General features: G+C 44.5%; 1 protein-coding gene across 1 annotated transcript in view; it reads left to right on the forward strand.

Annotated features, from left to right (window-relative positions):
- The window catches only part of LOC149451819 (uncharacterized), a 118,998-nt gene that overhangs the window by 63,691 nt on the left and 27,993 nt on the right, over nucleotides 1–27,314 (forward strand). The window contains 7 exon segments of the mRNA XM_089690136.1: nucleotides 408–806; nucleotides 887–1,096; nucleotides 1,183–1,512; nucleotides 1,668–1,803; nucleotides 3,114–4,019; nucleotides 14,717–15,215; nucleotides 16,622–16,880. Coding sequence (XP_089546262.1) covers nucleotides 408–806; nucleotides 887–1,096; nucleotides 1,183–1,512; nucleotides 1,668–1,803; nucleotides 3,114–4,019; nucleotides 14,717–15,215; nucleotides 16,622–16,880 — 2,739 coding nt within the window.

Raw genomic sequence — 27,314 nt, forward strand, 5'->3', positions numbered from 1 at the left:
TGTCTGTAGTCCAGTGGTACACCGGCTGTCACAAGGGACATTCTCAACAAACCATGGGTGGAAGGTGAGAGAGAATATGATCTGTGAACTCTGGGAATAAACACCTCTTTCTGTGTCACTACTGTAATGCCTATTTTGCCCGATATATACCTGATAATTGGATCCACTGATGAATGGTTCTCCTGATCCTGGATTTAAAGGGATATGCACTTAAGACCTTTGTAGTGAAGGTCAAACCCCAAAGTCGAAAGAGTGATGAAGAATCAGCCACCCCTCACATCACCGGGTAAGAGGAGACTTTATTGTAAAGGAGAGAGCAGTACGGAGGATCCACCTAGATCCCCCATCATCTGATAAACACATAGAAACAATGGATTCAGTCAGTGTGTGTGTTTCCTACAGATGGATCCAGTCATGGGAACCCACCAGAGAGATGTCCCCGTCCTCTGTATTCCCGGGATTCCACACAGGAAGGTCACACCATCCCTCACCATCATCAGGTAGATGGATCCAGTCATGAGAACCCACCAGAGAGATGTCCCCGTCCTCTGTATTCCCGGGATTCCACACAGGAAGGTCACACCATCCCTCACCATCATCAGGTAGATAGATCCAGTCATGGGAACCCACCAGAGAGATGTCCCTGTCCTCTGTATTCCCGGGATTCCACACAGGAAGGTCACACCAGCCCTCACCATCATCAGGTAGATGGATCCAGTCATGGGAACCCACCAGAGAGATGTCCCCGTCCTCTGTATTCCTGGGATTCCACACAGGAAGGTCACACCATCCCTCACCATCATCAGGTAGATGAGGAACAATCACTGATAGTATAATTAGGATCTGTACATTATCTGCATTGTTGGCATTTTTATTCTATATTCAGAGTGGAAACCTGAGAGATCCTAAAGTTAAAGAGATAAAAGAGGAGGATGGGGTGATGGAGGAGTCAGATATCCCTAAAGGACTCAAAGATCTTTACCAGGACACCACGGTGGAGTCATCCAGCTACAGGAACCCACCAGAGAGATGTCCCCCTCCTCTGTATTCCCTGGATTCCACACAGGAAGGTCCCACCATCCCTCACCATCATCAGGTAGATGAGGAACAATCACTGATATCATTAGGATCTGTACATTATCTGCATTGTTACCATTGATGTAATTTTTATTATATATTCAGAGTGGAAACCTGAGAGATTCTAAAGTTGATGTTAAAGAAGAGATAAAAGAGGAGGAGGATGAGGATGGGGTGATGGAGGAGTCAGAGTTTTTAAATGTATATAAAGATCTGTACCAGGACACCATGGTGGAGCCGTCCAGCTACAGGAACCCACCAGAGAGATGTCCCCGTCCTCTGTATTCCCGGGATTCCACACAGGAAGATCACACCATCCCTCACCATCATCAGGTAGATGGATCCAGTCATGGGAACCCACCAGAGAGATGTTCCCGTCCTCTGTATTCCCGGGATTCCACACAGGAAGATCACACCATCCCTCACCATCATCAGGTAAGTGGAGTTGAGGGTCTGGAACATAAAGTGATGGAACACTCTGACATGTGGAGACGATGTGTGGACTCTACAAGATGATATTTTCTATGTGATCTCACATCATAAATCCTTCTATATTACAGATGTTATTTTCTGCCATTCTGTTGGTTTAGGGTGAAGATCTGATGAAGATGAAAGTTGAGGGTGAAGTAGAAGAGACGTATGTGAGGGATGATCAGCAATATACAGAGGAGGCTGGAATGAGGAGGACATTCAAAGAGGAGGACACTCCTACAGAGATCAGCACAGGTGAGCCACAATATATTCTTCTGTTATCTCTGCTCTGTTACTGCTCAGTGATTGGTCCAGAGTAGGGCGGGAGATGAGTGATATCAGCCTGTAATCCCCTGGTCACTTTCCTGAGCTGTGTTCCCCGTCCTGTATTCCTGGATTTCTCTCGGATAATCTTCCTTCAGACACAATTTATGTATCTAGACTGGATTTATGGAGATTCTGGGGTTCAGTTACCATCAAAATGTTATTTTTCATCCTGAGCATTGCTTGGGCTAGGCACTTGGGGCATGTGCCTTGGGTCTCCTACTTGATGTCCTATCAAGATCCCTAAAATTCTCCTTGGGATTCTTGCTTTGTTGTTTGCCGGTAGTGCCAGGTACAAGGAAATTCCATGAGACTCCACTTGCATAGATCCAGATCTGAGTCACTGAGTGCAGTCTAAGGCCATCCATACACTATACAATTTTCTGTCCAATTTCTGCCCAATTTCCTGTAGATTTACCTTCAACTATGTAGTGCAAGGGCCCGCCTAATTTGATGCAATTGAAAGTGTTGTTTAGGTTTGACCTCATATTATATGGTTTTTGGTAAATCTAAAGCAAAATTCTCAAGAAAATGATATCATGTATGGCCAGCCTTAGGGCCCTTTCACACGAGCATTCCAATCAGGTCCACCTGTCTGTCTGAAAGCTCCATGCAGCTCTATGGGCAGGAGGATGTAAGCAGTTACTGCACACTGACCATCAAACACCAACACGAGGACTACATCCAGACCTTTGGACTCTGCTGTATAATTACATGATCCTGTCCTTTGCTCTGACCCCCCCCCCCCAATATGGAAGAAAAATATATTTGAAATACTACAATTTTGGCCATGATATATATATATATAGATATATGTTGCATGTTGAAATGTGTTTTTATTACAAAATATATGAAAAATATTTTTAAAAATACATTTCAAATCTTTAAAAATACAAATTTTGGAATGCATTTACAAATTTATGCAAAACTATATGTTAAAATGACTTTTTTTATGTTTAAAAATCTGAAGAATATATTTTAAAAATTTAAAATTTTTTAAAATATTTTTTTTTAAATATATTCTTCAGATTTTTTTTTAACATATAAAAAATGCATTTCAACATGCAGGTCCATGAATAAAGAAATGACCTGGTAGGAGATCAGAGGAGCCATTTCCTAGTTCCCTTGAGGGTGGAACTGTAAGCGCCTCAAGAGACTAAGCTGCTTGATGTGGGCGGAGTCCTTGTTTGGGGGAACCAATCAGCTCCTGTCTAGTAATCCTCTTTGTCTTTGTATTTTAGTCCATGGCCGGGAGATGAGGAAAACCTCCGAGGATTGTCTCACTTTGTCTCCAGACTGGAAAGTAGAAGATGAGGACATCACACAGTATAGTCCAGGAGAAAACCCGGCTCCCTCCATGGTCCATCCGGCACCACACAGTGTTGGACCATCGGATTCCTCGTATCCTGAGGAACCTCAGACTGTACGGGACCGGGCCGGCCTTCCAACAGGGAAGAGCTTCTCCTGTCCTGAGTGCGGGAAAGGATTCCAATTTAAATCTTGGCTTAATGAGCATAAAATATCTCACACAGGTGAGAAGCAACATTCCTGCCCTGAGTGCGGGAAATGTTTTTCAAAGAAATCCAATCTTCAAATACATCAGAGATCTCACACGGGGGAAAAGCCGTATTCCTGCCTTGAGTGCGGGAAATGTTTTTCAAATGTATCCAATCTTTACAAACATCAGAGATCTCACACGGGGGAGAAGCCATTTTCCTGTCCTGAGTGCGGGAAATGTTTTGCACAAAAAGTAACACTTGCCATGCATCAGAAGTATCACACGGGGGAGAAGCCGTATTCCTGTCCTGAGTGTGGTAAATGTTTTTCAGAGAAGTCTAATCTTTCCAAACATCAGAGATTGCACACAGGTGTGAAGCCATATTCCTGTCCTGAGTGCGGGAAATTTTTCTCAGAGAGATCCAGTTTTAACAGACATCAGAGATTGCACACGGGTGAGAAGCCATATTCCTGTCCTGAGTGCGGGAAATGTTTTCTTCATAAATTTGCACTGGGTGCACATCAGAGGTCTCACACGGGGGAGAAGCCGTATTCCTGTCCTGAGTGCGGGAAATGTTTTTCAAAGAAGGCCCATCTTTACAGACATCAGAGACTGCACACGGGGGAGAAGTCACATTCTTGTTCTGAGTGAGAGAACCTTGAAGTGTAGCGGTGTCTTCAATGCAGGAAATGTTTTCTATAAGAGTCATGTTTAGAGATCACACACTGGGATAAACGGCTCAGACGGCATGTGATTGATCGTTGTCATGGTGGAAACTGTTCATAAGGAGATCAGAGGTCAGCAAAGACATGGATGAAGTGTGGAACCGGGTTGGCCATTGATAGCAGGAAAAGAATAAAAATGGAGTCATCACCTTACGTTGACTTAAAAAATTAAAGTCTACTAAATCTAAAGTCTGATGAAATTATTTGATGTAAATTTTCTCAAACATTTAGGGCCCGTGCACACTGCGTTTCACTTGCTTTTTTTTTTTTTTATCCAAAACGCACAGAAAGTAGGTGAGATGGTTGACGATTTCATAGTTAGTCTGGGTAAAAAAAGAGAAAAGTCCATCCAGTTCAACCATTGAAAAAAAAAAGTTATAATCCTACACCCACAGTTGATACGTAGTTCATATTTGGTCTTGCAGTTCCAGTGCGTTCCGGGTGCAGAAAAAAAAGTAGAATAGGCTGCGGTTTTTTTCTTCACAGAACTGTACTGGAATGCAGTAAAACGCATAAAAAATGCACATGCCTCTATTTAACGTGAAGAAAAAGAGAGGGGAAAAATGAACTGTAATGTGTCAAAAAAAGGCACCGAAACGCGTCAAACGCACCAGAACGCGTAAAAAACGCGCATGCAGAAATGCATCCAGAAATCATCTAGACTGCGTTTCTATAGTGTGAACTGGCCCTTAGAGGTCTACTTATAAAAAGTTAAAGCGGAGTTCCATTCAAAAGCAGAAGCTTTGCTTTTTTGCCTCCTTGCCCCCTCCACTGCCATATTTGGCACCTTTTGGGGGGGAGCAGGTACCTAGTTTTGACAGGTACCCGCTCTCATTTCTGGCAAAGTGAGCCGCAAGTACAGCCTGGTGCCCACAGTAGAGATGCCGTCGCCAGGAGAGAAGACTGTGAGGACACTGCTGAACCAATCAGGAAGTGCGGTGTGACTCGTGCATGCACAGTGGGCACCAGGCTGTGAAGCCACAAGCTGTCACAGCCTGGTGCCCATAGTAGAGATGCTGTCACCAGGAGAGAAGACCGTGAGGACACCTCTGGACCAATCAGGAAAAGCGGCGCAACTCGCGCATGCACAGTGGGCACCAGGCTGTGAAGCCACAAGCTGTCACAGCCTGGTGCCCACAGTAGAGATGCCGGCGCCAGGAGAGAAGACCGTGAGGACACCGCTGGACCAATCAGGAAAAGCGGCGCAACTCGCGCATGCACAGTGGGTACCAGGCTGAGAAGCCGCAAGCTGTCACAGCCTGGTGCCCACAGTAGAGATGCCATCACCAGGAGAGAAGACCGTGAGGACACCGCTGGACCAATCAGGAAAAGCGGCGCAACTCGCGCATGCACAGTGGGCACCAGGCTGTGAAGCCACAAGCTGTCACAGCCTGGTGCCCACAGTAGAGATGCCGGCGCCAGGAGAGAAGACCGTGAGGACACTGCTGGACCAATCAGGAAGTGTGGCGTGACTTGCGCATGTGCAGTGGGCACCAGGCTGTGAAGCCGCAAGCTGTCACAGCCCAGTGCCTACAGTAGAGATGCCGGCGCCGTGGAGTATAGAAGGGACCACGCGGGTGAGAACATCGCTGGACCCCAGGACAGGTAATTGTGTGTTTATTAAAAGTCAGCAGACAGTTTTTGTAGCTGCTGACTTTTAATAAACACAAAAACGGCTGGATGCCTCTTTATCTGGATGTCTGTGACATGCATTCGCCCAGCGGGTGACAAATGTTTTTAATAAAGTGATTTTCTATGATTGTCCTCTCCATCTATTGGCCGCATTGTGGCATTTTCCTGACTGAGGTCATTCAGGAAAAACATTGCATTTTGCCCACTAGATGGTGCTGATGATCATAGGAAAATGAAGTTCCTTACACTACAGGTTGAGGTGAGATGTGGGTACATCATGGAACACCTTCCAGGAGAAGGCAGAGGTTTGTGGCATTCCTGCTTCAGGTAGAAGAACAGGTTCTGTCTTTAAGAAGAGAAAGCAGCTCTGGAAATCCTAATGGAAGTGAGGTTGGAGATCGTGGACCCAACCTTCAGAGAGGAAAGACCTTTGCAACCGGCAGAAGGTGGCTTCACATTAGTGGACATAGTAGGACAGGTAAAAAGAATTGTGGTCATCTCAAAATGTGACAAGGACCTGGTTCAAGGACTTTTTTTCAAGGGTGTTTCTAGGATTGTAAACAACCTCGAGAACCTTCAGGCCCCCGAAATAGAGCGGTAATAGTAGGAGGGGCTTATACTGGCATAATTAACCTCTTCCCGTCCAGCCCATGTCGATAAACGGCCAGACGGGAGTGCTGCCGATGTGGGTGGATGTTTCTAAACATCCCCTGCATCCATTGCCTGTGCGTGTTCTTTGGGAGCGCACGGCATTGCGATCAGTGCCCGCAGTGTCTGGAGGAACACCGATCGTTGTACGGGACCTCTGCGTGAGGTCCCGATCATGTGATCACTGATTGGTCAGTTGAAAAACTCACGTTTTTAATGTGACTTTACACAGCTAACGTTACCAGCGTTATCAAAACACCCTGTGTGCATGGAGCCTTAAGATGCAGCAACAGAACCTGATGCTGATAAAAAAAAAATGCACAAAGAATAAAAATACAATATGGGAACAGCAGTAATGCAGAAGTGTTGTAAAATTAACACACTGACAGCACAATACCGCACTACACTGTCTCATAACACATCAATAACTGTCAGGAACAGATTTGCCAATAGTGGTGGGACTCACCTGCCTTGTGGGCTGCAGTACCAGGGCTGGCCAGCGGGTGCTCTCAACAACCAGAGGCTCACTTTGGCAATTAGCCATCACCTGGGGCTGATTGCAGGAGGTGTATTTAAGGGATGGCCAGACCTGCAGTCAGTGCCTTGTTGTACTGTTTGCTTGGCCCTGGTTTCCTGATCCTGTTTCTGCCTGTCCTGACGCTGCCTGAACTCTGCCTGTACTGACCTCGGCTAGTCCTGACCACTCTCCCGCCTGCTCCTGGTACTCCGTTTGCTACCGACCCGGCCTGCCTGACTACTCTTGTATCATATGTTTGTTATCTGTTGGAGGTTTGGTTCAGTTTGTTTGCACTGTGTTATGTTTAGTTTTGCACTGCGTTTGTATTGTTAGTCTCAATAAATTATTTTATTTACTATATCTGAAGCCTGCGTTTCCCTGTGTCAGTCCACACACTTCTGGTCATACTCGCATCCCTGACACTAACTATCCTCGCCTATCTAACTCCACCAACACACTATGCAAGGTTGTTGTGTAAGCAGCCTTATATAGTGTGGGGCGTGGACTTAGCCCCTGAACCATGATTGGCCAAAGCCACCGAAACTTTGGCCAATCGTGGCCCTTTCTTGTGAACTCAGCTGTGAATGGCCAATTGCACCTTACCTGTGATCAGGAGCAATGCTTTGACCAATCCCAATGCGGGCATTGTATTGTGGGCCGCACGGGCGAACTTCCTGCCGAACGCCCTTACCGTTCCAGTGTTCGACTCGAACATGTAGCCCATCCCTACTCCTAAATGGTACACATTTAGAAGATATTCATTTTACTTGCAGGTAAATTTATTCAAGAAGAGTTTACTACCACTGAAAGACTTATTTTGGGACTTTATATGAGTTATATGTGATATATACATTTTTTATTATTTAATAATTTTTTTTGGGCACTGTTTTACTAGCACAATCTTTTTGTTTTATCACCTGCACCTTATGAATATAGGGTAGATTTTGCAGCTGGTATATTTATAATTATTTTTTTTCTATAATTTTATTTTCTGTGTTCACTTTATTGTGAGATATATTTTTGTGGCACCATCTATATTTATCTGTATATACCACCAAAAGACGAAAACAAAATTTTTACAGTTAAAAAGAACGTAATATAAAACCTAAAAACACTCCTGTAGGTCAAAATGACTTTCCGAAAGTAGATATTTAGCATTCCTACAGCTCTACAGAGGAAAATGTTTATCTCTTCTACAGCTCAATTAACTAGAAATATCTTACCTATAAAATACATGAAATTTAATCATATGGTTATATCGTAGATTGTAAGCTCCCAGGATCAGGGCCCTCCTAACCCTCTTGTATTGAACTGTATGATTGCTGTATTTTCTCCCGTCATATTGTGAAGTGCTGAGCAAACTGCTGGTGCTATAGAAATCCTGTATAATAATATCTCAGCTATATTCAACACTCATTTAGTATGCATCCCTCAAGGCGAGTTCTGTAAGAATGATGAAATATTCCAGGAGCATGTCAGGACCTGCATCACCTGCTAGTGGCACTGTGCTTCCCAGAGTGGAAAGTTGTATTTCCAATGTCCACCAACCGGTGTCTCCCATAAGCCAGCAGTTTCTAGTAATCAGTCTCCACCTGATGCTGGCTACTGGATGGGTATTTAATTCCTCCTTTGCTAGTACACTTTGCGGCAGTGCTTTGCTTTGCCTTCTGCCAGATACTAAGTGCTGTTCGTCATGCTCCTGATCTAGCTCTTGTACCCTGCTACTTTTTTTTTTTTTTTTAGTTTCAAGATGTTTTTATTGAATTTGAGAAAAAAGTGTTGTATCTTAGGTACAACAACGTAGAAACAAAGCAAAAAATGACTTCAGAAAATCATGAGTACAACACCAGGGGAGCACAGAATATAATGAGGGGGGGATAGGAAAGGAGGTATGACCATGTTGCCACTAAGATGAAGTATATAAAAAGTATATTTGTGGTTACATGTTAACAACATTCCTATAATTGGAAAGACATGGATTCCAGGAACTCTATAAGAGTTTTCCATATGACTTCAGAAAATCATGAGTACAACACCAGGGGAGCACAGAATAAAAGGAGGGGGGATAGGAAAGGAGGTATGACCATGTTGCCACTAAGATGAAGTATACAAAAAGTATATTTGTGGGTACATGTTAACAACATTCCTACAGTTGGAAAGACATTATTATTATTATACAGTGTTTATATAGCGCCAAAGGGTATGCTCAGCGCTGTACAGTAGCAGGGGGACAGAACATGAGACAAGACAGTAACAATACACTACACGAGGGGTTCGAGGGCCCTGCTCTTTCGAGCTTACAATCGAGGAGGGAGGGGAAGGTGATACAGGAGGAGATAGCTGTGGGGGATGGAGTGGTGGGTGGAGTGGAGGAGGTTAGTTGTTAGGTGAAGTTGGGGTAGGCTTCCCTGAAGAGGAGGGTTTTCAGGATGCGCCTGAAGGTGAGGAGGGTAGGTGACAGTCTGATGGATTGGGGTAGGGAGTTCCAGAGGATGGGGGAAGTCCTGGAGAAGTCCTGCAATTGGGCGTGGGAGGAGGAGACCAGGGAGCTAGAGAGTAGGAGGTCCTGTGAGGAGCGGAGAGCACGGGTAGGGTAGTATCTGGGTATCAGGTCAGTTATGTAGTTCGGGGCGGCATTGTGAATGGCCTTGTAGGTCAGGGTTAAAGACATGGATTCCAGGACCTCTATAAGAGTTTTCCATATATCAAGGTCAAAGATAATGGATAAATTGGCAATGTGCAACTAGAATGGCCCCAACGCAGAAACAGGTCTGTGGTAGGTCTTCATCACTTTGAGGCAGTATGCCCAAGAACTGAACCTCAAAGGTATGTTATCTCTGACCTGTACACTATCTTTCACATGCATGTTTCCGCCAGGGGAGGGACTGGCTTGTCGGGCATGGAAGTCACACCACACAGATCCACATGCGAATTGCTAAGGAACGCACAGCACATTCCTTTGCGATTCAGCTTCGGGCATGGTTTGAACCAGCCCTTCATGTTTCTGTACAAGAAAATGTGTGTAAAATCAGATCTAGATAGTAGATCTTCATCATATCTTCACAATATCTCCAGAGATATCTCCATATCTTCACAATATCTCCAGAGATATCTCCATATCTTCACAATATCTCCAGATCTTCAAGATATCTCCAGGGGGCTATGACCGGTGGTGGCACTGCTTGTAAGAGGAGGGTACTTCCCTCCATAGTTGGTGGACATGTCCTCGTCTCTCAGATTTCTGGAAAAAAGGGGCATGGAATACCTCTTCAGATGATGGGGGGATATGCTAGCATTCATACCACTTGCTATACAGGGATTTTTTTTCTCACAGAAAAGGTGCAGGAACTCACCCCCCTCCCCTAGGTCATGCCTGTTCCTGCCCCCTACCCACCCCTAGAACCACCCCTTAGGACCGACCCTGGTCTCCACCCCTGCACACCTAGCACCGCCCTTTTAAAGAACAGGGAACCAAGTATAATTTGGGGGGCTGTACAAGTAATTTGTATGGAATTCGTTCATAAAAAGCAATGTAATAAAATGTGCAAAACATTAGAAATATCCACCACTTAACAAAATAAGCTCAGAGGCACTTCCAGCCCATATCTAGCAAGAGACAGCCCCATTTGCAGCAAAAGACAGTCCCCATATCCAGCAAGAGACAGGCCCAATATCCAGCAAGAGACATCCCCAATATCCAACAAGAGACAGCCTGATATACAGGACATAAACAGCCCAATATCCAGCAAGAGACAGCGTGATATCCAGCAAGAGATATCTCCATGTCCAGCAAGAGACAGCCCCAATATCCAGCAAGAAACAGTCCCCATATCCAGCAAGAGACAGTCCCCATATCCAACAAGAGGCAGCCCTAATTTCCAGCAAGAGGCAACCCCAATATCCAGCAAGAGACATCCCCAATATCCAGGAAAAGACAGCCTGATATCCAGCAAATAGACAGCCTGATATCCAGCAAATAGACAGCCCAATATCCAGCAAGAGTCAGCCCCAGTATCCAGCAAGAGATATCCCCATATCCAGCTCCATATTCAGCAAAAGACATCCCCAATATCCAGCAAGAGACAGTCCTCATATCCAGCAAAGAGATAGCCCAATATCCAGCAAGAGGCAGCCCCAATATCCAGCAAGAGGCAGCCCCAATATCCAGCAAGAGGCAGCCCCAATATCCAGCAAGAGGCAGCCCCAATATCCAGCAAGAGGGACACACACCACAGCCCATGGCGACTAGCTAACTGAGGCGTGCACCATCTGTGACTTGGGGTAAAGAGGGAATGAGGGGAACTTTGAGCATATAAGACTGCCCGTGATACATTTTCACAGCCTGCACTACCTTTGGCCACCACTAGAGGGAGACCCCAATCCAGCTGTCTGTCCACACACAGGCAGATATGAATCTTAGATACAATCTGGTGCAATCTAAGGGTTGGGAAGCAGTCTAGCAATTGGCGCACCCTTCTAGGATTCCTCCAGCTATCCTACAAGCTAGAACCCCGGTGTTAATCACTCTTCCACTGTCCACACACCCCCACACCAGACGCAGAACAAACGGTAGCTTGCCACCACCCAACAGTTTGTTCGCAGACTGGTCTGCTGGGCCACCACACACAGATATCTCCATCTGGCAGATATGCTACTTTACAATGTGCATGCAATCTGCCAACATGCAGTACAATTGCATACAGCTAGGCAATGAACTTAGACCAAGCACATAGACACTACAATACAATCTCTCCACAGATATGAACCCGAGCTTAGTACACAGAAGTCACTTATTAATTTTATGATTTAATATCCCAAAAGTGGGCGGTGAATAAAATATGTACAAAGAAATACAGTTACAGAAAATACAAAAAGACACACAATTGACTATTCACTATGAAATAAAAAGGGAATAAAACCAGAAATAAAACTTTTACCAAGATTTATTCTGCAACTGGAGCAAGTCAGAGAAAGTCAGCGATTTGCCAGTCAAATAAAACCGCCTCTGAGCGAATCATCCCGTCCATATCTCAGGGACCTCAATTTATTGAAATATGGATGTGTGCTGGACTTTAGCCCTTGGCCAATCAACCCTGGGGAGTGTTCCTGTACCAGCCCACAGGACGTTCTGTGTTCTGAAGTGCCCAGTCTTGAATGGGCCAGAAATGGTTCTGATCACTGGGTCAGGGATAGGATTTCTGACACCAGCGCATCAGTCCGATCGTGACAATACCAATCACTGTTCAGCTGTTGTAATCAGGCTCTATATAACAGTTTTAGGTGTTTCTCTGGGATTCTGCAGAGGCTACAAATACACTTTTACATGTAGATGTATCCTACAGTGTGTCCAATCAGAAGGAATTATTTCCATCTCTCTGCAACTAATATTTTAGCTTTTATGAGAGATAAAATAGATTCCTCTGATCTGTGGATATAAATAAGAGCTGGCAGACCTTTTGGAGCCCTCTTCTGGTCCCCTGCGGTTTTTTGAAGCCGAAATGGCTAGAACTCTTCTTTTAGATTTCAAGAAGGTGGAAAACTCTGGCTACATGGGTGACAACATTGTATTGGCATCCAGGTGACACCTCCAGCCTAGAAGTTGCTCTGTCTTTTCAGATGCTAATTGGTGAACTTATGTCTGACTGAATACTGAATACTTATCCATCATAACACGGAACTAAACTTGATTTACGATTACATATTTCTATAGATCACATCTCAACTACTCTACTGTGGCTTCTCAACTAGAACATACATTGGGTGTGCTCCGGAAGCGTTGAGTGGATTTTTTGGCAGGAGGAGAGCTGCACCAGGGGAAAGTACTGTCCTCTTCCAGTCAGTGGACCACTGACAACTACCAGGTCCATCTGCAATGTAGCTCTGTACATCTGTCTAACCTTGGCAGCACATTGCAGATCTCCAAACTTTATAATACCCTCCTCCCAGATATAGAAATCACCCCAACCAGGGGCGGACTGACCATTTGGAAACTCAGGCACTGCCCGAGGGCCCGGGGTCAGTAGGGGGCCCCATGAGATGCCCCTGGTACCTTTTTCATAGGCTTTTTTGAGATTGGGCAAGGACACAGGGGCCCCATGATCCTCTATTGCCCAGGGGCCCAATGAGTTGTCAGTCCGTCCCTGACCCCAACTGAGTACCTATTCGAAACATGGTCTGTTCATTATGAACATGCTAAGCCTCAGATAGGTACTTGATATCCACTTTCAAACCGGCAATAGTACATATATGTCCTTGGTTGGGAGTGGAATACCGGGGTGATGGCTGCAGCAATGTGCCAAAACCCTGGTACTGTTTTGTACTGTTTGGTACTGTGGTGGATTCCCAGCTAGATCACTTTTAGGAGCAGTGGAAGAAGACATCCCACCGCTTTCTGGTGGTTTTTAGGCTTACCTAGAAGATTGGTGAGCCTGAGATCCTATATGAGGATCGCGGCGGTTGGGCATTGAGATGAGTGAAGGAAAGATGGCCTCCACTCATCTCTAAGGCCTAGAAGGACCAGAGAGACTTTATTATGTCACTTCCAATTCCGGCTAAATGTAAACAAGGGCTTTTTTTTTTTTTTAAAGCATTAGATCAATGGGGTTCTTTTTATCCGATGCTTTACATTGTAGAGGAGAGATGTTGGGTCTTATTGGTCCCATATCGCTCCATAAAAAGGACCTGTCACTGCTTAGTTCTATCACAAGGGATGTTTACATTCCTTGTGACAGGAATAAAAGTGATTTTTTTTTTTTTTAAAGGGACAGTTTAAAAATAAAAAAAATAATAAAATAAAATTTTTAAAAATTAAAGCGTTCCCATCCCCCCATGCTCATGCGCAGTGGTGAATGCACACATATGTAAACGATGTACAAACCAGACATGTGATGTGTCACCACAAATTTCAGAGTGAGAACAATAATTCCAGCACTAGACCTCCTCTGTAACCCTAAACTGGTAACTTGCAACAAATTTTAAATGTCACCTATGGAAATTTTTAAATACCGTAGTTTGGCACCATTCCAGGAGCGTGACACGTTGGGTATCTAACATCTTCATATTTTACAAAAACATTGTTATATATTGTTGTTGTTTTTTTTTAAATAATTAATTAAAGTGTATTTTTTCAAAAAAATTGCGTTTGAAAAATCGCTGTGAAAATACTGTGTTACATATAAAATTGAAGCAACCATTATTTTATTCGCTAAGGCCTCTGCTACAAAAATATATATAATGTTTGGGGGTTCTAAGTAATTTTCCAGCAAAAAAGCATTGATTTTTACATATATGAGAGAATTGTCAGAATTGGCCCAGGAAGGAAGTGATATACAGGCAACTTTCTTCAACTCAATCACAGAAAACAGATCTGCTGATTTCAGACCCCTCTATCCCCCCTGATCTACACCCCAGGTATAATAGAATAGTATACAATTCCTATGACTGGTCCAGTGGAACCAAAATTTATATGTAGTGGTGGCTTTCTCCTCCATTTAGTCTCAAAAATGAAATCCAGCCTAGAAATCTTTTCATCCCTTTGGCCTTGAGAGTATTCTTGTTCAGGCCAAACAGAAGAGCATTTGTATGACTCTGAGAAAAGGACAGCTGTTTTTTTCTGAGAGAACAAAGAGTGACCTCACCAGAGTGACACACTGGGAGCAAGGCTGGAAACAGGCTGGGAAAAACTGGGAATAAAGCTGGGAACAAGCTGGAAGATACTGGGAACTGGCTGGGACACACTAGGAGCAAGAATGGGAACAGGCTGGGACACACTGCGGGCAAGGCTGGGAATAAGCTGGGACTTACTGGGAACAAGGCTTTGAACAGGCTGGGACATACTGGGAACAAGACTTGAAACAGACTGGGACATACTGGAAACAAGGCTGGGACATACTGGGAACAAGGCTGGGACATACTGGGAACAAGGCTTTGAACAGGCTGGGACATACTGGGAACAAGGCTTGAAACAGGCTGGGACATACTGGAAACAAGGCTGGGAACAATCTGGGACATACTGGGAACAAGGCTTGGAACAGGCTGGGACGCACAGAAACAAGGCTGGGAACAAGCTGAGACGTACTGGGAACAAGGCTGGGAACAGGCTGAGACACACTGGGAACAAGGCTGAGACACACTGGGAGCAATGCTGTGAACAAGCTGGGACATACCGGGAAACACTGGAAACAAGGCTGCGAACAAGCTGGGACATACTGGGAACACGGCTGGGACACAATGGAAACAAGGCTGGGAACAAACTGGGACATACTGGGAGCAAGGCTGGGAACAAGCAGAGATACACTGGGGACAAGGCTGAGACACACTGGGAGCAAGGCTGGGAATAAGCTGGGACATACTGGGAACAGGCTGGGAAACACTGGAAACAAGGCTGCGAACAAGCTGGGACATACTGGGAGCAAGGCTGGGAGCAAGCTGGGACATACTGAGAACAAGGCTGGGAACAGGCTGGGACACACTGGTAGCAAGGCTGGGAACAGGCTGGGACACACTTGGAGCAAGGCTGAGAACAAGCTGAGACACACTGGGAACAAGGCTAGGAACAAGCTGGGACATAGTGGGAGAAAGGCAGGTAACAAGCTGGGACATAGTGGGAGAAAGGCAGGTAACAAGCTGGGACATAGTGGGAGAAAGGCAGGTAACAAGCTGGGACATAGTGGGAGAAAGGCAGGTAACAAGCTGGGACATAGTGGGAGAAAGGCAGGTAACAAGCTGGGACATATTGGGAACAATGCTGGGAACAGGCTGGGACACACTTGAAGCAAGGCTGAGAACAAGCTGAGACACACTGGGAACAAGGCTAGGAACAAGCTGGGACATAGTGGGAGAAAGGCAGGTAACAAGCTGGGACATAGTGGGAGAAAGGCAGGTAACAAGCTGGGACATAGTGGGAGAAAGGCAGGTAACAAGCTGGGACATAGTGGGAGAAAGGCAGGTAACAAGCTGGGACATAGTGGGAGAAAGGCAGGTAACAAGCTGGGACATAGTGGGAGAAAGGCAGGTAACAAGCTGGGACATAGTGGGAGAAAGGCAGGTAACAAGCTGGGACATAGTGGGAGAAAGGCAGGTAACAAGCTGGGACATAGTGGGAACAATGCTGGGAACAGGCTGGGACACACTTGAAGCAAGGCTGAGAACAAGCTGAGACACACTGGGAACAAGGCTAGGAACAAGCTGGGACATAGTGGGAGAAAGGCAGGTAACAAGCTGGGACATAGTGGGAACAATGCTGGGAACAGGCTGGGACACACTTGGAGCAAGGCTGAGAACAAGCTGAGACACACTGGGAACAAGGCTAGGAACAAGCTGGGACATAGTGGGAGAAAGGCAGGTAACAAGCTGGGACATAGTGGGAACAATGCAGGGAAATAGGCTGGGACACACTGGGAGCAAGGCTGGGACATACTGGAAATAAGGCTGGAATATACTGGGAAAAAAGCTGTTAATAGGCTGGGACACACTGGGAACAAGGCTGGGAACAAACTGGGACATACTGTGAGCAAGGCTGGGAACAGGCTGAGACATACTGGGAACAAGGCTGGGAACAGCTTGGGACACACTGGGAACAAACTGGGACATACTCTGAACAAGACTGGGACAAACTGGGAACAAGGCTGCAAAAAGGCTGGGACATACTGGGAACAAGGCTGGGAACAAGCTGTGACATACTGGGAACAAGGTTGGGAACAAATTGTGACATACTGTGAACAAGGCTAGGAACAAGCTGAGACACACTGGAAACAAGCTGGGACATACTGGGAACAAGGCCAGGAACAAGCTGGAACATAGTAGGAACAAGGCTAGGCACAAGCTGGGACACATTGGGAGCAAGGCTGGGAACAAGCTGGGACATAGTGGGAACAGGCTGGGACACACTGGGAGCAAGGCATGGAACAAGCTGGGACATACTGAGAACAAAGCTCGGAATAGGCTGGGACACACTGGGAACAAGACTGGGAACAAACTGGGACATACTGTGAGCAAGGCTGGGACACACTGGGAACAAGGCTGGGAACAAACTGACATACTGGGAACAAGGCTGGGAACAGGCTGAGACATACTGGGAACAGACTGGGACACACTCGGAACAAGGCTGGGAACAAACTGGGACATACTGGGAACAAGGCTGGAAACATTCTGGGACACACTGGGAACAAGGCTGGAAACAGGCTGAGACATACTGGGAACAAGGATTGGGACAAACTGTGACATACTGGGAACAAGCTGGGACATACTGAAAACAAGGCTGGGAACAAGCTGGGACATACTGAAAACAAGGCTGGGAACAAGCTGGGACACACTAGGAACAAGCTGAGATATGCTGGGAACAAGGCTGGGACACACTGGGAACAAACAGACATACTGTATGTCAAGGCTAGGAAAAAGCCGGGACATACTGGGAACAAGGCTGCGAACAGGCTGGGACATACTGGGAACAAGGTCAGGAACAAACTGGGACATACTGGGAACAAGGCTGCGAACAGGCTGGGACATACTGGGAACAAACTGGGACATACTGGAAACAAGGCTGGGAACAAATTGGGACATACTGGGAACAAGGCTGGGAACAGGCTGGGACATACTAGGAACAAGGCTGGGACATACTGGGAACAAGCCTGGGAACAGGCTGGGACATACTAGGAACAGGCTGGGACATACTAGGAACAAGGCTGGGACATACTGGGAACAAGCCTGGGAACAAACTGGGACATACGGGGAACAAGGCTGCGAACAGGCTGGGACATACTAGGAACAAGGCTGGGACATACTGGGAACAAGGCTGCGAACAGGCTGGGACACTGGGAACAATAGGATTGCTAGTGAATACAAGAGGCATAGGAAAAGACTTAATGAGAATGCAGGGTGGTCCGGCTGCTAGCACAAGAATGCATCACATAAACCTTGAGCGACCCACACACTGAACCCTTAAGACAGGCCATTTCTGTGACTGGACAGAATCTGGTAGTTGCACACACAGAGGGAATAAACAATGCTGGAGGATGGAATAGATGAGCGTGACTTCATATGATCATCGGCCCAGTCTAGTGGAGCTGGGAATCCCCAATTGACAGCTGAATGGGCTGGGAAGGCATATGTCACCAGATTTTGAAATGCCTACAGCCACTGGCTCCCTATAGACCAGCCTGAGCGGGAAGCTGACACATTCAGTAGAAGTAATATTGGTGCAAGCAGATGTTGTTGGTTTCCCTTACATCGGTGACCAATAAGAGAAGGATCCCCTTATATCAGTAGACAGTGGGAGAAGGAGATGTTTACATTGTTATGAAACCGTTGTTACTGAGAGACAGAAACTATTCATTGCTGAAGGAACCCCTAGAAACCTTTGGAGGAACACTGGCTGAGAAAGACTAGACTAGGCAGTCATATACACTTCTCAAAAAAATTAAAGGAAGACTTTGAAAACCCATCAGATCTCAATGGGGAAAAATCTCCTGCTGGATATCTATACTGATACGGACGGGGTAATGTGTTAGGAACGTAAGGATGCCCCATTGTTTGATGGAAATGAAGATGATCGACCTACAGAGGACTGAATTCAAAGACATGCCGAAAATCAAAGTGAAAAAAATGTTGCAGCAGGCTAGTCCATTTTGCGGAAATTTCATTGCAGCAACTCAGAATGGTCCTCAGTAGTTTGAATGGCCCCCATGTGCTTGTGTGCATGCCTGACAACGTCGGGGCATGCTCCTCATGACACGACGGATGGTGTCCTGGGGGATTTCCTCCCAGATCTGGACCAGGGCAAAACTGAGCTCCTGGACAGTCTGAGGTGCAAGCTGACGGCGTTGAATGGACTGAAACATGATATCCCAGAGGTGTTCTTTTGGATTTAGGTCTGGTGAGCATGGGGCCATTCACTGGTATCAATCCCTTCATCCTCCAAGAACTGCCTGCATACTCTCGCCACATGAGGCTGGGCATTGTTGTGTACCAGGAGGAACCCAGGACCCACTGCACCAGGAGGAACCCAGGACCCACTGCACCAGCGTAGGGTCTGACAATGGGTCCAAGGATTTCATCCCAATACCTAAAGGCAATCAGGGTGCCATTGTCTAGGCTGTAGAGGTCTGTGCGTCCCTCCATGGATATGCCACCCCAGACCATCACTGACCCACCACCAAAACGGTCATGCTGAACGATGTTACAGGCAGCAGAACGTTCTCCACGGCTTCTCCAGACCCTTTCATGTCTGTGACATGTGCTCAGGGTGAACCTGCTCTCATGATCATTGACACTCCACGAGGTGAGATCTTGCATGGTGCACCAGACCTAGGGAGACTGACAGTTGTTTTATGTTTCTTCCATTTGCGAATGATTGCACCAACTGTTGTCACCTTCTCACCAAGCTGTTTGGCGATAGTTTGGTAGCCCAGTCCAGCCTTGTGTAGGTCTACAATCTTGTCCCTGACATCCTTGGACAGCTCTTTGGTCTTTGCCATGGTGGAGAGTTTGGAATCGGATTCTTTGATTGCTCCTGTGGACAGGTGTCTTTTATACAGGTAACAAAATGAGATTAGCAGCACTCCCTTTAAGAGACTGCTTCTAATCTCAGCTTGTTACCTGTATGAAAGACACCTGGTAGCCAGAAATCCTGCTGAATGATAGGGGATCAAATACTTATTTCCCTCATGAACATGCAAATCGGTGCATCATTTGTTAGACGCATTTCTTTTGAATTTTTTGTTGATATTCTGTCTCAGTGTTACAATACACCGAACATTCGATTTTTAGACCGATCATTTCTTTGTGAGGGGCAAACATTCAACATCAGCAGGGGATCAAATATGCATTTCCTTCACTGTAACCTTTATTCAAATATATAAAAAATGTACGCTCAGCTGTAATGAATGCCTATTGGAGTGGAATGTACTGCGCATAACAATATGACTGGATACCATTGCAATTATTTCCCTTACATCCAAATGGTTAATAACACCAGACCAAATCAAATACCATGCCGGTTTAGATGAAGTGACGGCATACAAGGAAGTACTGTAGTTTGATCATAAGCCTATCAGCTTGAATATATAATCTCTGTTAAGGAAATGGAGTTCCCCCCATGGACAAAAATAATTAGATAGTATAATATATCTTGCTACAGATATGTAATATGGGTACACTCATCCACGGGCTTAGATTTCAGCCTCTCATGGGTGAGCCCCATACATCACCATATCCACCAAAAGTACCTCACTGTCTTGAGGAATGCAAAGGATGCACTATAAAACGCAGTACAGACCTCTACAAAAAAGGGGGGGAGAGGAGTGAATACCATGTGCATTAAAAAAGTGCTCCCAAAGAAACTTTACATGTTTTGCTCCAGATAACAGAGCTTCGTCAGGAGTATACAGAATTAAAATAGGTCACATAGTGGCTGGAAGTTGTGCTAAGCTGCACACGGTGGCAAAATGGTACCTATCGTTTGTTTCACTTCTACATATAGAGATGCCCATTGAAATGGCCCCCGCACATGCTCAGTTCCTCAACAGACACCATTTTGTAGACAAAATACTGCACATGCTCAGTACCTCAATAGGCGCCATCTTGTGGACAAAAAACAACACCACAGCAGCACATCAGTACACAACACAATAGACACTGCTGGTGCTCTCAAATACTGTTAATGCCCCACTAATTAAGGGCCAAAATTACAGTTCATACCATTATATAGCATTTATGAATCAAAATAAAACAAAAAGCACAGAATCCCTTATCAAACCTAACAGCTTAAGGTGACAGAATGAAATGAACATCCCTCAAGTCAGTTTGTCCCCTGCGTTTCATATCATGGATTATGAAGATATTGGTTTTAACTCAGAGTCCGCCCCGAGATCCCTCCCTAAACAGAGTATTGGCCAGTTACTCAAAGGCACCCCCTGCTGGGGGACTTTAAAAAAGCACAGGCTGTAGGTCTGAGGCTAAGCAAGAGTCATCTCCTAATTTTAACATCGTAACAGCAGGAGATCAAAGACCCTTTCCGCTCTGCAACTTGGATCTGCTTACCTTAAGGCTGAACATGGCAAGTAACTTAACCTTTTAACTTCTCCCTGTTATCTTTGTGCTGAGCTGTTTTCTATGTATATATAAATATATACCTTAGTTACATTTTCTTTGTAAATATTTTATTGCACCTGTTTGACTCTTTTAGTAATAAATCTTTCTTTCTGAAAGTGTTAAACTGTTTCTAAGCGCTTACTTGCAATTCACAAATTCCTGCCTTTTGAAGAGATGCTACTGTGTTTGTTTAATCTCCTGCCCAATCGGCCTGCAGTGACCGTATTGGACAGGAGACTTTTCAACCATTACAGTGTATATTGGATAAAGAGAGTTTCCCCTTTCTCTGTACAAAAAGGGGTCGTGGCAGTGAAGGGTTAGTTGCGTAATTAACCTGACCCAGTAACAAGCGCTTTCAGGCTGCCGGTGCGTAGATTGCGTTCCATTAGCTGGACAATCGTTGTGCAGGGCGCAGTTGAGTGTGGCATTGTTACGCACGTCGCATCGCGGTTTTAGATTGGCCGGTCCTTTGGTCACGAGTTTGGTGAGAAGGTCTGGGGTCTGACGCCGCGGGCGTGACGTAGTATTGTTGGTCGCAGTCGTGCGATTGTCGCATGTTGAGGGTGGCGATCGGGCAACCGTGACAACACCCAAAAGGAACAAAGGTAAATCCTTTATTTAAACCATAAGGTGCCCTTCAGCCTAAACAGAAAATCATTTTGCTTCAAGTTTCAAAAGACATTTATCTAGGTCTCTTTTTCTAGGACCCAGATCATATTTGTCAATAATCCAAAAGTTTAAGAGGTCAGGCTTACCATCTTGTTTTAGTATCATATGTCTTGCTACTGGTCTATCCTTGTTTTGAGCAATATTGTTCACATGTTCAAGAATTCGTCTCCTAAAGGGGCAAATTGTTTTTCCTACATGTATTAGGGGGAATGGGAATTTGAAAGCATAAATCACCCCCTCTGTGCCGCAATTATAGAAATCTCTATTTTAATAATCTCCCCATTTTTAGGATTAACAAACTCCTTGGTATTGCTCAAGAAAGTACATGCCTTACGGTGACCACACCTGAAACTACCTTTTGGTTTCTCAGGTAGCCAAGTGTATTTCATTGATGTTTTAGAGGTTTTTTCTAGATGACTATGTACTAACATGTCTCTCAAATTCCTATTCCATCTGTAGGTTACCTTGGGATCTTTAGATAGGATCTGTGATAGATATTTGTCCTCATGCAAAATGTTCAAATATCTCTTTATGATGTTGAAAATCTGCCGATTGATTTGAATATTTACCTATGATACGCATGCCTTGTTGGTCATCCACTTTTATGGTTTTCTGACCCAAAAGAGATTCTCTTGGAACCCCTTTCACTTTCTCATAGGATTTCATCAAATCAGTCTTATGATAGCCTCATCTCATAAATCTGTCAAACAATTTTTGACTCTCCTTTTGGAATGCCCCTTCTGTTGAGCAATTTTTTCTTTGCTCTCATAAATTGACCAGTGGGAATTCCCCTTTTCAAGGCTGCTGGATGTGAAGTTTCCCAATGTAACAGACTATTCGTGGAGGTTGGTTTTCAATAGAATTGTTCTATTAACCAATTCAATACCTTCCTGCCCAGGCCATTTTTCAGGTTTCAGCGCTCTCACACTTTGAATGACAATTGCACGGTCATACAACACTGTACCCAAACTAAAATTTTATCATCTTCTTCACTCAACTAGAGCTTTCTTTTGGTGGTATTTAATCACCGCCGGGGTTTTTATTTTTTGCTAAATGAACAAAAAAAGACCAAAAATTTTGAAAAAAATAATGGTTTTTCTTTGTTTCTGTTATAAAAGTTTACAAATAAATAATTGTTCTTCATAAATTTAGGCCGAGATGTATTCTACTACATGTCTTTGGTGAAAATAACCCAAATTAGGATGTATTATTTCGTTTGTAGGAAAGTTATAGAGTTCACAAACTATGGAATATATCTGAATATTGATCAATCCTGAAGTACTGACAGCCAATCTAATTTCTTGAGGTCCAAGAATGTCAGAACAGTACAGATATCCCCCAAATGACCCCTTTTTGTAAAGTAGACAGTCCGACGTACTTCATAAGAGGCATGGCGAGTTTTTTGAAGTTGTATTTTTTTGTCATAATTTTTCGGAAAATTAAAAAATTAAAAAAATATTATTTTCACTATTTTTTTTTTTACATACTCTCACCAGTGCAGTACAGCATCATCATATAACTGGCATGGTGGTGAACAGGGACACTGACTGGTGACAGTATGAAAAAAAAATATATATATTTTTTATTACATTTTTTTAAAGATTATTTTTTCATATTTTACTATGACCAAAGTAGTACAATGTTACCATAGTAACATTGTACTACTTTGGGGAAGTGATCAGTATTTTTTTTTTTTATTACACAATTTGCTTATAGCAAAGAATTACTTTGCTATAAGCAAGCATTTACCTGAATGACATCGATTCATTCAGGGTTTTTTTTTTTTTTGTGCTTAGCTGTGATTTGGCCACAGCTAATCACATGACATGTGACATTCACAGCTAGACACTAGTATACAATGGCATGAATGAAGCCATCCATTGTATACAACTGTCATGTGACCTGCTGTGATTGGTCACAGCAGGTCACATGGTACCGGCAACAGGGGCCGATACTCAGATCTGTCACCGGCCGTGTCCGAGGTATACGGCCGGTGACAGATCGCGCCACTGCGCGACTCTGCAACCGCGCGAACTGCGCATGTGCGGGAGGATGCCAAATGGGGTACACCCCGGAAAGGTAATGCATTTTTGCGGCTGCCAAACGGCTATAGGCCAGGTGGCAAATGGTTAATATTGCCTCCTTCACCCCTTTTAATCTCCAAGTCCAAAAAATGTATGCTATCATAATTAATTTCACTCGTGAAGTACATCCCAATATTGTTTTGATTTAAGGTGGCTACAAATTCCACAAACAGATCCTTTTGACCCTGCCATAATATTATCACATCATCAATGAATCTTGCCCACATAAGAATGGGTGACATAAAACATTCTAGTTCTTCTACAAAGACCATAGTACACTCCCACCACCCAAGAAAGGGATTTGCATATGAAGGTGCACACGCTGAACCCATCACAGTTCCTCTGCAAACGTTGTGAATTTGGTGTGGTTCTCAAATAGTTTGCCTCTAGTTTCCAGAAAGGATTTACAAGCTTTTAGACCCAAGTCATGGCTGATATTACTATATAAAACCTCCACATCTGGACTAGCTAACCACACATCATCTTTCATTGTGAAATCTATTAGTCTGTTTAAAAAGTCTCGTGTATCTTTGATACACTGTATGAAGGTAAACTAAATACAAATGGACGCATGATACAATCTAGATCAGTGATTCCCAACCTTTTTTCAGTCAAGGCACCCTTGAAAATTTTGGACAGATCCGAGGCACCCTTGAAAATAATGAACAGTCCAGATGCACCCTTTAAAATTATGTAAAATCTTGAGGCACCTTTGAAAATTATGGACAGTCCCGAGGCACCCTTGAAAATTATGGACAGTCCCGAGGCACCCTTGAAAATTATGGACAGTCCCGAGGCACCCTTGAAAATTATGGACAGTCCCAAGGCGTTCTTTAAAATTATGGACAGTCGCGAGGCACCTTTGAAAATTATAGACAGTTCCAAAGCACCCTTGAAAATTATGGACAGTCCCGAGGCACCCTTGAAAATTATGGACAGTCCCGAGGCACCCTTGAAAATTATGGACAGTCCCGAGGCACCCTTGAAAATTATGGACAGTCCCGAGGCACCCTTGAAAATTATGGATAGTCCTGAGGCGTTCTTTAAAATTATGGACAGTCCCGAGGCACCCTTGAAAATTATGGACAGTCCTGAGGCGTTCTTTAAAATTATGGACAGTCCCAAGGCGTTCTTTAAAATTATGGACAGTCGCGAGGCACCTTTGAAAATTATGGACAGTTCCAAAGCACCCTTGAAAATTATGGACAGTCCCAAGGCACCCTTGAAAATTATGGACAGTCCCGAGGCACCCTTGAAAATTATGGAAAGTCCCGAGGCACCCTTGAAAATTATGGACAGTCCCAAGGCACACTTTAAAATTATGGACAGTCCCAAGGCACCCTTAAAAATTATGGAGTCCCGAGGCACCCTTGAAAATTATGGACAGTCTTGATGCACCCTTTAAAATTATGGACAGTCCCAAGGCACTCTTTAAAATTATGTTCAGTCCCGAGGCACCCTTGAAAATTATGGACAGTCCCGAGGCTCCCTTGAAAATTATGGACAGTCCCAAGGCACCCTTTAAAATTATGGACAGTCCCGAGGCACCCTTTAAAATTATGGACAGTCTTGAGGCACCCTTGAAAATTATGGACAGTCTTGAGGCACCTTTGAAAATTATGGACAGTCCCGAGGCACCCTTGAAAATTATGGACAGTCCCGAGGCACCCTTGAAAATTATGGACAGTCCCGAGGCACCCTTGAAAATTATGGAAAGTCCCGAGGCACCCTTGAAAATTATGGACAGTCCCAAGGCACACTTTAAAATTATGGACAGTCCCAAGGCACCCTTAAAAATTATGGAGTCCCGAGGCACCCTTGAAAATTATGGACAGTCTTGAGGCACCCTTTAAAATTATGTTCAGTCCCGAGGCACCCTTGAAAATTATGGACAGTCCCGAGGCTCCCTTGAAAATTATGGACAGTCCCAAGGCACCCTTTAAAATTATGGACAGTCCCGAGGCACCCTTTAAAATTATGGACAGTCTTGAGGCACCCTTGAAAATTATGGACAGTCTTGAGGCACCTTTGAAAATTATGGACAGTCCCGAGGCACCCTTGAAAATTATGGACAGTCCCGAGGCACCCTTGAAAATTATGGACAGTCCCGAGGCACCCTTGAAAATTATGGACAGTCCCGAGGCAGCCTTTAAAATTATGGACAGTCCCAAAGCACCCCGTTTTAAAATGGGGTGCCTCAAGACTGTCCATAATTTTAAAAGGGCGCCCCATTCTAAAATGTGAAAAACTATTCTAATAGTTTTATATAACGCAGCAACATCCACACATGTAGGACCCCCAACATTAGAGAGGATTTATTCTTCCAAAGCAAATACACTTTTTCACACTGGGACTGACTAGTATTCCAGTGTTTCTCTTCTAACTCAGTTTTTCTCCATCACTGAGCTAATGTGACCCCAGCACTGATTGAGAGGGGTGGGGGAGGATCAAGCTAGGATGCTGTGGAGGCAGCTGACACCCCCTTATCAACCGATGATGTCATTGGTTGTCAGGACGCTGGAGGCTAGAAGGTGATAATGGTGCACAATGAAAACCTGTGGCTTTGTGTAACTAGAAGGCAGGCTTCCACTCGCTGGAATGTATACATGTTTTGGGCAATTCTTAGACATGTTGCCAAGGCACCCCTGAAGAAACCTCAAGGCACCCCAGGGTGCCTGGGCACCCTGGTTGAGAAAGGCTGATCTAGATATTTGCTTGCTCCTTCTGTAAGATTGTTATTGCCGAGATAATAGGGGGGCCAAGAGGTTTTTCTTTATGTTTGTGTACCTTAGGTAAGGCATAAAAAGTCTCAATAGTTGGATGTGCATTCATAATGAAGGCACCTTCATCTTTGGAGAGGATCCCCTCTTCAACAGCCCTTTTCAAAATAAAGTTCAACTCACTCAAGTATTTGGTGGTTGGATCATTCTGAAGTATTTCATAGTTATCCTCATTGCTTTCATAACACATTTAATGTTCTGTCCATCAAGACTAAATTTCCCCCTTTGTCGGCTGCCTTTGTAACTACTTCTTTAGTACTGCGCAGATCTTCCAACGCCTTCCATTCAGAAAAAGTCATATTACATCATTTATTTTTCCTCTGCCTTCCTAACCATAAATCATTCAAATCTCTCTCAACCAATTTTACAAACAGTTGGATGCTGCTCCCCTGAGGGAATGGCGCGGTATAGGTATTCCTTGTTTTGAATGTGGAAAAAGGACCCCGTATTTCAGCATCCCCACTGTTGTTTTCAGCTTGTAATGATTCCAATACACTTCCATATCTCTAGATGTCAGACCCATCAGAGTATTAGATGGTTTGTCCTTATATTCCTTCAAAGCCAGTTTCCTGGAAAACAAAGGAGTTTCATTGACCTGATGCTACACTCTGATTAAAAAGTCTTCCTTTTGTTTTTTTGAGCAGTGTATTTCTGTCCCCCTTGGTGGGAGTGGAGGTGACCCCTCTATAAGGATCTACAGTCCATACACACAGAGCAGAAGGCCGGGGTCACACTACCAGACACTTCTTGGGGCTGCAGTTCCTCTGAGATCCACAAGGTGGTGATCAAAATTCTACCCAG

This window comes from Staurois parvus, unplaced genomic scaffold (genome assembly GCF_062004578.1).
Source record: "Staurois parvus isolate SC_StPar_1 unplaced genomic scaffold, SC_StPar_1.0 ptg000519l, whole genome shotgun sequence".
Taxonomy (NCBI): domain Eukaryota; kingdom Metazoa; phylum Chordata; class Amphibia; order Anura; family Ranidae; genus Staurois; species Staurois parvus.